The 12,353-nt window shown below is 34.3% G+C and overlaps 1 protein-coding gene across 4 annotated transcripts; it reads right to left on the bottom strand.

Moving 5' to 3' along the window:
- Positions 1 to 6,337: 6,337 nt before the first annotated feature.
- LOC108474245 (uncharacterized protein At5g41620-like) lies at positions 6,338 to 10,153 on the bottom strand. Of its 4 annotated transcripts, none has more exons than XM_017776190.2 (3): positions 9,386 to 10,153; positions 8,386 to 8,511; positions 6,338 to 7,916 (listed from the first exon to the last, which is right to left on the bottom strand). In XM_017776190.2, exons 1-3 carry the CDS (start codon positions 9,722 to 9,724, stop codon positions 6,510 to 6,512), a joined length of 1,872 nt encoding a protein of 623 aa, XP_017631679.1. In that variant the 5' UTR covers positions 9,725 to 10,153; the 3' UTR covers positions 6,338 to 6,509. The 4 variants fall into 4 exon arrangements, with proteins under 4 accessions (XP_017631679.1, XP_017631680.1, XP_052877961.1 ...); XM_017776191.2 differs by lacking the exon at positions 9,386 to 10,153 and adding an exon at positions 8,823 to 8,937; XM_053022001.1 differs by lacking the exon at positions 9,386 to 10,153 and adding an exon at positions 8,823 to 8,899 and having other exon boundaries at positions 8,386 to 8,507.
- Positions 10,154 to 12,353: the final 2,200 nt, after the last annotated feature.

Below are 12,353 nucleotides of genomic sequence, written 5' to 3'. Positions count from 1 at the left end.
CAACTCTTGTTTTTATTGTTAATTTTGTTGCTATTTAGAGGAATTTACTTGTTAAATTGTAATTATTTTAGTGTTATTTAAATATAAAGAGTTTTTTAAAAAGTATTTTTAATTTGATGGAAAATATTTATTTTAACATTTTTAGTACATATGATATATTATATTTTTAAATTTATTTTTATAAAATAATTAAAAAATAAATACAAACAGATAAGATCAGATCAAATTCAAAATTAACATTTTTAGTGTGGACGAATTAATTTTTTAAACAGATTTAAAATTTTGCATGAAGGGCAACCTACCATCATTACAATAGGTTAGTAGTAATCAATGACGTCACATTCTACTTCTTTATTTCATAATTCAAACCTGTTCTCTTTTTTACATTAAAATCATAAATTCTTTCATAGTTAATTAAATAGAAAGAATCAATGATTGATGGATTTGGGTTTGAATAAGATTCTTGTATGATATTACCATTTATAGTTGCTTAACTCCACACCATTCTAAATATAAATATTAAAGTTTTCTCAAATATGTTTTTATTTTTAGTTTTTTAAAATATATTATTTTTATTTAATATTTAATAAAATATCTATTTCTTTTACTTTCATTATATATTCTGTTAAAATTTTACTATATTTTTAATATTTACATTATAACATAATAATATATTTAATTTTATATGTTATTTAAATTACATAATATATAAATAAAAATATTATAAACTTAAAACTAATTAAATAGAGGTTCAAGCTTTAATTAATAAAACATGTGACAAAGTTAATATTTTTATCTATTTTTTTCGATCTTGTTATGGTATTCATTTCTACCCGATTCTCAAACCGATTCGGTTCCCATACCAACCTATAATTCGGTCAACATGTCCAACTTACTAATATATAGTTCGTTACTGTAACACTCCTAACCCGTATCCGTTGCCGAAACAGGATTACAGAGCATTACCAGAATTTTCAGAACAAACAAACAGATATTTCATATCATATTGCATTTATATCAGAAACCAGTCGTAATCAAGCATAATGTCCCTTATGTGAGCCATCGAGGTTCAAAATACACATTAGAAATAGGTCGGGACTAAATTGGGTACTCAAAGAATTTTTCGAAAAACATTAAAATTTTTTCAAAGGTGCAGGGGACATACGCCCGTGTGGCCAGGCCGTGTGGGCATTCGAAATAGGGACACACAGCCGTGTCCCAGCCCGTGTCCAAACTTATGAGCTCTCTGACTTAGGTCACACGGCCAATCCACACACCAGTGTGCTAGGCCGTGTAAGCATTCTGTTTTGTGCAAATTTAAGATACAGAGGACATACGGCCGTGTCACCTGGCCGTGTGTGACACACAGTTGAGACACATGCCTGTATCTCTACCCGTGTGGACAAAAATAGGCTATTTCCAAGCCACATTTGTCACCCTATTTATCATCAACCTAACACAACACTTTAGGACAATATCAAGCCATAACAAGGCATTCAAATCAAGCTAAAAACAAGTTTTATACATAACATATCACCACATATATCCAAGTATTCAAACTTACCAAATTGACCTAATACACATATGCGCATATTTCTACCAAATGTATATACTATCTCATACCAATTATCAATATGCTTATAAATTATCCCTCATTCAACCACATCAAGCACACATCAAACATGATAAGGCCACAAGTATATAGACATCAAAATATACCAAATACAAGCCATACAAATGGCTAATCTCAATAAAATGTTTACATGCCAACATTGGCCAAATTAGCCTATATGCCATTATAACCAAAATTAATTTACTATTTATACCAAAATGGGCCGCTGGATTGTGTGAATCTGCTCTGACCAGCTTCCAACCAAAATGAGCTTCCGATTTACTATAAAACATGGGAAATAAAACAGAATAAGCATTGAAGCTTAGTAAGTTCGTATAACATGGAAATTAACTTACCATTCAATTGCATTTAAGGTAAGCATACAAAACTTATCCAAATTATTTTGGCCAAAAGCCTAAACACATATTATCAACATGTTAGCCATGTAACACTTTCAATAACCAATAAACATTTATGCACATAATCACTAGGCAAGTTTCACATACATGTATCATCCCTGTCTTGTTTCAATATATCATGTAATATCATTTCCATATACTTTTAAGTATATATAGGTAATAGTTCGTTTCAAATTCATAATGTCTCATATCAGAACTTAGCCCGTTGAACTATTTAAACTATCGTTGGATACACGGGTAGTATACACGAGGTGTACAAACCTGTAATCAGTCAATTCATATATAAGTATGCCCATACGAGCATGTAAATAGGAAGCTCTTTCGAGCCATGTAACGAGAAGCTCAATCGAGCTGTATATCGAGAACCTCATAAGAGCCATAAATCAGAAAGCTCATGTAATCCAATTATTGGGAAGCTCGTAAGAGCCGAATAACGTGATGCTCATAAGAGCTGTGGTGTGTTTGCAACACATGCAAGACCACAACCAATCCAGGAACCCTAATGACATGTCAATTGTATCCATCAAATTTCTAAGGTTCAAACGGGATTCTGTACTTGTCGAATATATGATCAATAATATACATGACATTTTATACAAATCACACACACAAAAATATTCAATTCAAATCATACAAATATACAATTTAGTTATACGAACTTACCTTGACAAGTATACGTAGATTTGTAAGCTACTAATCTGATACTTTTTCTTTACCTTGATCCAAATCCAGATCTATACGAATGAATTTAGCTCAATTTAATAAAATTCATATTCAATTCAATCCAACACACATCTTTGGAAAAATTACTATTTTCCCCCTATACTATTTTCCCCCTATACTTTTAATTAATTATGATTTTGTTCCTAGGCTTAGAAAATGAAATTCATATAATTTAATCCTTATCTCAAGCCTAGCCGATTTTCATACATATCAATAGCAGCCCATATTTTTCACAAAATTTAGAATTTTCCATAATTTTTTTATCTTTTTAATTTAGTCCCTAAATCATAATTTCATCAAAATTCTCTTTACAAAAGTTGTTTATCTAACAACAACCTTTCATTTTCTACCATAAAACTTCAAAATTAAACTATACTCATCCATGGAAAAACCCTAATACTTTAATAATTTTGCAAATTAATCCCCAAAATAGCTAGATTAAGCATTACGATCTCGGAATCATAAAAATCATTAAAAACAGGACAAAAATACTCACCTAATTAAGCAAAATAAGCTTATCTATCTTCAAGCTTCCATGGTTAGGGTTTCCATATTTTATTTTAGGAAAGATGATGAAAATGATATTAATTTAATTATTTATTTCATTTATCATTATTATTTTATCATCTTTCCAAAATTAACCTTAATATTTCTTCAATTTCCAATGATGAATAATCATCCTTATTTACTAACTCCTCTAAATGGTCTATTTCCATATAAGGACATCAAATATTAAATTCCATAGCTATTTAATACCTCTAGCTACTAGATTTCAACTTTTATACTTTATGCAATTTGGTCCCTTTCATCAAATTAGACATGTAAATAATAAAATTTCTTAACGAAATTTTCATACGATATTTCTATAATACTATAGACCATAAAGTAATATTAAAATAAATTTTATTTCGACCTCGGATTTATGATCTCAAAGCTACTGTTTCAATTTCACTGAAAACGGGCTGTTACAGTTACCATGCAATTCGCTTACAGGAGTTCACATCACCATGTAGGCGAACCTCTACTCAGGAAACACATGTTCACTTTATAGTAGGATACGTGTTGACCAACATGGGGACCTATCTAATCCTAGTACATCAAATCATGAAATTGTGCCATATAAATAGGAAATTGACTTCGATGAAGAGGACATACACAAAAACACTCAACAGAACCCAACATTTTCTCTAATATATCTAGTATTGAAGTTAGGAGGAATATATCCCAACTTTATTTTGACAAATAACCAACTTTAGAAAATTGAAAAGGAAATTTGATAAAAATATTGATGAATATTTTTGTACGGTAAAGTAGAAAGAAAATTGAAAAGATGAAAAATTGATAGAGTAGAAAAATAGTATAATAGAAAATATAATTTTTCTTTCTAAATTAGCTTGGTAGGAAAGATGACAAATCAACTTTTTCTTCTTGATTTGAATTTTTTTTAGGGAGAAAAGGTTGAAAATCAGGAGTAAAATTTTGATTTGTTAGGATAGGAATGACGTGGAATTATAGTTTCATACAAATTTTTTCTTTTCAACTAATATACATCAATCTCTCTTTTTCTCTTCTCTTCTCGTTATAATTTAGAATGATTTGGTTTTATGATTTAGGATAGCAAATGATAATTTCTTAATTTCTTTTTCTCAATTTTATTTCTTATTATTACTAAGTGCACTTAAAATTTATTTATTTTCGTAATCTGTGTTTTTTTTTTAATTTTTCCATCAGCCAAAACATATGTATCCTATTAATACCAATTAATTAAATAAGTATATATAATTTAAAACAAATAAGACTATTCAAACAAAAATAATAATATACAAAATTAAACACCTAAACTATTCATATTTGAAGGTAAGTAATGAATAGAATAATTAGAAACGTCATCCCTGGGAATTATTTAGTGTAAACCCCTCATAGATGTAGTTGTGGATGTATCATTATATCTCTTTATCTAAAATCTTGATCAAGATATCAAGTACAAAGGTGAAGGGAAGAAGACAAAAATAATTGTATTTGAAATATAAAGCTAGTTTTTTTTTAGGCAAAATTGAAGGGGGAAAACAATAGAATATTCCAATGGGGTTAGTTATGTGGGTAGCTAAGTGCAGTTTCTCGGCAAACAAATGATGAATATCGATGCCTGCAAGCAAAGAAAAACATATATCATGCATCCATGTATATTATTTGGAATGAAGCAGTAGAAAATACAGAGGAAAGCAAGGGGAGAAAAGAGAAACGGAGCTCCCTTCACCCCAATACCTAAAAAATCAAGGTAATGACGTCTCCTAGTTCATGCAAACCCTTAGCTTGCGCATCCTCGGCCTGGCTTTCGATGTTTAATGCTGGCTAAAGTACGCATCCAGGGGCATCCATGAACTAGCAGCCGTATTTTACCATCCCTTCCTTTTAGGTTCGGAGTTCAGAGAGCCCCGTAATTGGTTCCCACTTTCCAACCCTTCAAACTCAAACCATATATGTTTTATGTTGTAGAGAACTTGTGAAGTTACATGGAAAATGGAATGTCCTTTTATAGGCCAAAACATGAGGATAAATAGAGGAAGGAGAGGAAATTTGGGTAGACGAGTTAGTGATTTAAGAGAATCAACGAAAAAGAATTTTTGTCTGCAAAATTGATTAAGCCAAGATTAGTGGTGATGAAAAAGCATATTTTTTTACCATGAGTAATCATTATTCGCTGAATAACATCTATTATTGTTCTCCATGATTAACAAATTAAAAGTGGGATATCTTTTAATTTCTTAACAATTGTTTAGGCCAACATATTTCTCAGTTTGTGCAGTGATGAAGTAGCTAATGAGGATTTGGTTTCTCTAATTGGGGCCGGGTACCTCCATTGTTGCTGCTTAAACTGTCGTTTTCATTAATACGAAGTGATTAAGATTTGAAAAAGATTCAAGCTTTAATGTGGGTCAATATTATATATTAGCTTGGCCTTCTCCAATGTTGTTCTCTTACATGCACTATTGATTAATTGAATGGCAGTTTAAACTTTTGAAACAACCAATATCCATTGCTCTATATGTTGAAAGAAGTAAAGATTATTCTTTAATAGCTGCTTGCTTTCCAGAGTGGTCCACTATATAAAAGCATACAAATATGTTTAAAATTCATAGCTCCCCCCCCCCCCCCCTTGCTTTTGTTTATTAGTGCCTATAAATTCAATGTTTAATGCCGTTTACGATTGCAACTTTTGGTCGGATTCAGAACTGCTTTTGCGTTGTTTAATGCCTAAAAGAAAGTATACTCTTATTCTCTCATGGTCAAAAGCAACAAATAAAGAACTATCAAATTTCAAAGTTCTGTTTTTTTTTTAAATTGATACTACTCACGATATATATCTTATACAGGCACAGATTATCAAATAAATTTTGAACTCTGTGTTAGAGGATTCTTTTGCTTCAGTGACAGGCATTATAAATTAAAAAATGGAGCATCTTAGAGGATGTAGGGATGCCCGAGAGAAAGATTAGAGTAGAACTTTAAGAACTAGTGTTGTGGTAGGTATAGTGATAAAACTAAAAGCAATATGGGAATGAAGTCTATTAAGGGACCAGCATTCTACTTGATCAATGCTCTCGTGGGATAACATTTAATTTCTCATTACATGTCTAATTCCAAGATTACAGGCCCAAAAAAAGAAGGTTAGTGTACAATCTTTTTTATAAACTAGCACGACAGCCCTCGATCCTGAGTGTCTCAACCAACCACATCTAACATCAAGCCTGGCTTCAGCTCTTTGCAGCTTTTGCACGAGATTGCTGCCCTTCTAGTCTTGCTTCTAGTAGTTTTGCTTTTAAGGTATTCTCCTTAAAGCCAGGAGGCAATTTCAGACAAGAATCCGACTTTTCGAAATCAGGAGATGTCAACTTCGATACCCACTGTCGAACTGGACTAGCTCGACCTTTGGATACACATTGGAATGATTCTTCCCTCAAGCTACACTCAGGATGAACTTTGTCACCTTCCGAGGATAAGGAATGATTTCTCATTAGCCTATCAAGCACATGACTCGAGCTCATTCCGTGGGATCCATTCCATTTGACTTTATTATCATGTACAGGCGCTCCGGTAGCCATTTGTTCATCAAACTGCCCTCGGAAACTATGGAATCTACTGCTCTTGATGGCATCTCGAGACCATGACTTTTTCCTAGATGAAATTCGGTTTCCTAATTCTTCACGATGACTTACCAAAGCATTGTCCCCGTGAAGTTTACAGCTCCCCTTGCTTTGGACTCTGTTGGCAGTTTTGTGCAGTTCATAACACTGTGAGTCGCTGCCACTGGAATATGCTTCATCAGCCGCACCTTGTGGGGCACTAACAGCTTCATTTAATGGAAAGGATTCTAAAGAATGTTGATGTGAGCAATTCCCTTTAAGATCACTTTTCCTTGACCCAGTGGAGCGTTTGGCTTCAAGAAAAGTTTCTATATCGAGGCTTAACTTGTCAACAATCGAATTCTTTTCTGCAAGATCAGTTCGACCTTCAGCAAGCTTCATTTGCATCCGCTCATCGAGCCATGCCTCTGAAATATGGAGAATTAGCCGCTCAGGGTTTTCCCCGTCAATGTGATCAATCTCGTACTTGTGCTTAAGGAACCGCAACTCCTGTTCGTATTCCCTTATTCCTCTAGCAAACTCATCGCACAAGTTCTCCAACAGAATTCGTGCTTTTCTCTCCCTCTCAAGTTCTTTGAAAGCATTAGCAAAAGAAGATCTTACCTCAGAAAGTTCTCGAGCTAGCTTTCGGTGCATACTTTCAGAGCGCTTCCTTAACCTCCTCTCATTTTCCAGCTCATCTCTCACTGGCTGAACAGCAGCTTTGATTCTATCTTGCTCTTTGTTCTTCCTAACAAGTTTATCCTCTGTGACTTGCTTCATGAAATTGTCCATCTCTTGCCTTTCTGTTTGCTTTTCTTGCAACAACTCTTTGATCCGACCCCGAGAATGATCTAGTTCCATTCTCAGGGCATTTACCAATGACATGTTTGATACATGCTGTTCTTCAAGAGCCCAGATTCGGTTGAGTACCTTGAGCAACTCCGTCGATGTCTTAAGGCTATAACCTGATCTTTCAGTCCTTCCCTGAAAATCCAAAGAACTCGATGGTGCGATTGCAGGGTTATAAGGTGCTATCTGCAAAGAACACAGTTAAGAATCCATTAAGTAATAGAGTTGCAGTAAAATGGCTTTATATGCCAATCTGTTACATGAGGAAGCATAACCAAAACAAAGAACTGTAAGGTTGATTGTAAACATCAACTTAATATGATTTTTCATTTTCCGATCTCCATTAAAAAGGTTATCTCTTGATGGAAGATTTGGTCTAGTAGTTGCATCTTGATGTGGCACTATTAACACGGTAGAAGATTTTCACACCCCATGGGGGTCTATGGAGGTTTCATGTACTTGGCAACTCAAGGAATATTGTCTGTTTCTACTGAAAAGAAAAGGTAGTGTCCTTTACGACCGAGGTTAAGGAGATAGCTACTAAGAGACACTCGACATTGCAAATGGTTGTTTTGTTAGTTTGAATTCAAAAACTAATATCAGTTTACCGAAAGCAAAGAAACCAATCTACAGATTACTGTGGATAGATGTTAACCTCCAGTGAGCTTCCACAACTTGCAGGAGATACAGTCTGTGGACCGCGGCCATTTTGTTCAACTGATCGACGGTGTTGCATCAGTGATGCTGCAATGTGCCTCCTCGAGCTACTTGCACTTGCTGGCTGACATTAGATTCAGGGAAAACATTAATTATATATAGAATTAAACAAAGGTGGGCATCTATTTGATTAAACAAGAGATATTTGGGAAACACATACTGTATGGAATAAGATCAACAAGCCAAATTGTAGAGAAGACAAACCAATTTTTAGTTTGCAACTAAAAGGCAAATGAATCTCAAACATAAATACCAAACAATAAAACCAGTAAAAGAACCAGTCAAGCAGCAAAGAAAGCAATTTTCACTGACACAACATTAAACTGTTTAATGATGTTTAAAGCTACACTAGACAGACTTTAACTATTACACAACCTGATACATGAAGAGACAGCATTAATCAAAAGTTATGGCTTTTCAGTTCACACAGGCCATAGATGAGCAGCAATAGAAATGGTGATTAAAGCAACTTGAAGTGAAATTTAAAGAGGAAAAAGAAGAAAAAGCAGGCATGTTATACCCTTAGAGCATATGTGTGCGCCCCACAGAAGCAACAGGAAAACCAGACATGAGACAGCTAAGAATCTCAACCATTAGTGTCAACAAGAGGCAAAAATGTTCAGCATTCACAGCAAAGAACAAGCAGAGTAAAGCAAAAGAAGGGTTATGACAGACAGAGGACAGTAACGAGAAACACAAGACAAGGGACAGCAAAGCAAGCAAACAATTAGAATCTAAAAAAGGCAAAACCTTTTTCTTTCTTTTAACAAAGAACATACATAAACAAATAAAAAATTGAACCCCACTTAAACGACCCAAAGAACCGCCAAAGCATTACACGAAAATTCAAACAAAAGCTCAAAACTTTAAAATTAAAAACATTTCCCTTTTTTTTTGTCTTAATCTTTACAGTTACTTGAAAGAAATCAAGGGAGTACCTGAGGAAGGGGAGTGGCAGGAGGATCAATAGCAGTATCAGAGGCCTTGTCATGGTGTATGCGAAGCTTAGAAGCTCCTTTGCGCGTACTGGGAAGTGGGTAGTGAGGATGAAGTTCCCAAAGGTTGGCACATAGTTTTCTAGCTGAAACAAAAGGTCCAGTGGGAAGTTGAAGGAACTCAGGGTTAGTAGCATTTTGAGAAGGGAACTCGAGTCTCCAAATAGGTGAAGGAGTTGAGGGGCCAGCCCTTTTCCCTACCAGGATCCCGCCTTTCAACTTTTTCACCATGAAATCTTGATTTTCTCCTTCACCCTCCACACCTTTTTCTTTTCTTTCCATCACTGTGTGCGTTCTTCTCACTCTCTCTTTCTCTCTTTTCAAAATTTCAAACAATGGGTTCTTTCTTCACTCATTCTCCTCGGTTTGTCACTCTTTTTAGTAATGGGTTCTAGGGTCATGGTTCTTCTCTTCTTTGCTTTGTCTCTCCTCGCAGTTTTGGTCAGCCTCCCAAGACTCGAATTTTCATCGCTACTTGTGGTTGTGGTCATGTGCGGTTCCCCCTTGCTTTGTTTCTCTCTCTCTCTCTCTCTCTCTCTCTCTCTTTTCTATTATTTTCCCCTTAATTGAATTTGCCCCTAATTGAGGACTTTTTTATTTTTGGCGTGACCTTAATTGAGGACTGACACTTGTAACTATCATTCATTGCCTTTGGATTACATTAATTCTAGGACATTCACCCATCGATATCCATGGGCGTTTTCATAGCTTTTTATTCATCTATGTTATACACTAGCAAAGAGTGGATAATAAAATTAATGTAAATTTTTTAGTTCATATTTAATTTTTGAAAATAATTTTTACCCTTTTTTTATGAAAAAAACGCTGCCAAAAGAAACCAATTATTGAACTCTTTTTGTTAACATGCTATATATAGATACGACACACTCGACAGAATAAAAGGAAACAGCATAACTTGACGTCTAAGTTTTACTTTTATACATTTAAAAGAAAAAAAAAAAGGAAACGCCCACAGTTGAGTTAGAATGCCATTTTCAAAGTCAAAACATAAAAGAGTGATGGATTTTATCTGTCTCCTCTTTATTAATTCATTATTTAAACACACACAGAAAAGGAAATGGTGTAGATAAGAGAAATACACCGTCATTTAATTAAAATTTTCTATAAGTAAAATCTCGTGTTTTAACTAAACTTATTAGTTAGAGTGTTTTGTAATATAGATTCAAGTCTCGGTTGCTGCTACTTGTGTTATTCAACCAAAAAAAATTCTATAAATAAATAGCGAAAATAAGAAGAAACGTAACCATGCCATTTGAGTGAAATGAAGGTAAAATGTGCAGGTGCAATGCAATGATGGCCAGAATACTCATAGGGAAGAATAAAAAGATGGTGAAAAGCCATGCGGCTCACGCACAGACAAAACACAAACATAGCATCATCTACCTAAAGCTATAAGCAAATATTATAGGCATAGATAGGGTCCAATAAACCCTGTGCTTCCTCTTCCTATACTCTGCTGCACACTCAACTGTACTAGATTCCTCTCCCAAACAAAGGGTTTTTTTATTATTAAAAAACAGCTTATCTGAAGCCAGAAACTTTGTTGTACGACCTATAATTGTCTTGCAAGCAATGCATATCTAATACCTGATCCTCCCAAATCCACCAAAATTTGTGGTCCCATATCTTCCTCTCTAACAAAAACTGTGTTTTTTTAACCTTGTACTCATTCATTTTTAATAAAGGGTTCTAATTGTAATAAAAAAATATTATAATGGTCGAGTTTCGACTGTCAAAATCTAATTTCATTAGTTAGGAGACTGAGAGTTTCTGATTTTGCCACCAACAAAAAATCATTTGTCCAACCCTTAGTTTATTCATTGAAGCATATAAAGTACTGTTAGGCGAATATCGAAATAAACGTGACATTACAGAAAACCTGCAAATGCTTGAACCAAGTTAAATGATGATTATGATCAGTCTAGTAAATTAAACAACGTCTTTATTTGTACTTGCTACTGCTAGCTCTGTGCATGTATTATATTCCAAATGGTTTAGAAACCTACATGCCAGAATTCGTTTTTTTACCAGTCAATTAACAAATCGAAGACTATAGTTTAATTTGTGGAATTAGAAGACGACAGCACATGGATTGATATACCAGAGATGGACCACTTAAAAAAAAAAAAAAGTTAGTTCTATCTTTTATCTTAATTGAATGTGGTCCTGATTATAAAGCTCATGCAGTTTTACATTATAATATAAGTTCACCACATTCCAGAATACAATTAATGTCATTCAAATATATATACACACCATTAATGCCCGACATGTAAATGATAAAACATCCCTCACCCTACTAAGTTGATGCCATCATTTATCACATACATAGCCAACCACATATGATGCCATCACGAACCAATGAACGTTCATCTAGTGAGTTAGGGTTTTCTGTTTTCATAGAGTGCATGATTTTTTGTCCTTACATTTATCAGAAGCTAACCCTAATATGATGCCATAAGGCACCATTCTTTCTTTTGTCCTTTACATGCTTAGGGTTGAGCGCAAGACATGCTGAACAAATGTTCATTATTCCCTTGCATGATCTCCATTTGCAACCTAAAACGTGCACACTCAGTTAGGTACAGCAAAATTTACTAAGATTATGGTCCAAGAAACTTGACAGGAGCCCCTCAACTCAAGCTTGCATTTTTGTGTCAGAGGAACCCAATGCAACACCACAAACACGATCTTTATGATAGAATGCTTGTGCTTTCGACTGGAGCTGGACCATTAGCAGTGGGAGAAGGAAAATTTCGCGTCCATTGGCGTCCGGTTGGCTCAGTTGGACTCAGTGTTACAGTTAAGTTGGTTTGGGTTATTGTCAGTTGATCCAAATTTATTTCCATTTGGACCACTTTCCCTTTCCTTGGGCCTTAAATTGTGCCAC

This window comes from Gossypium arboreum, chromosome 11 (genome assembly GCF_025698485.1).
Source record: "Gossypium arboreum isolate Shixiya-1 chromosome 11, ASM2569848v2, whole genome shotgun sequence".
NCBI lineage: Eukaryota > Viridiplantae > Streptophyta > Magnoliopsida > Malvales > Malvaceae > Gossypium > Gossypium arboreum.
Note: the sequence above shows the minus strand (reverse complement) of the source record. Positions and strands in the feature narration are given on the sequence as shown.

Bases quoted from the DNA above. Each gene is read 5' to 3' on its own strand.
- LOC108474245 (XM_017776190.2), bottom strand. From the start codon at position 9,724: ATGGAAAGAAAAGAAAAAGGTGTGGAGGGTGAAGGAGAAAATCAAGAT. The intron at 8,512-9,385 runs GTACTCCCTTGA...ATCTAATGTCAG, and splicing joins CTGCCACTCCCCTTCCTCAG to CCAGCAAGTGCAAGTAGCTC. The intron at 7,917-8,385 runs GTTAACATCTAT...TGTTCTTTGCAG, and splicing joins GTTGTGGAAGCTCACTGGAG to ATAGCACCTTATAACCCTGC.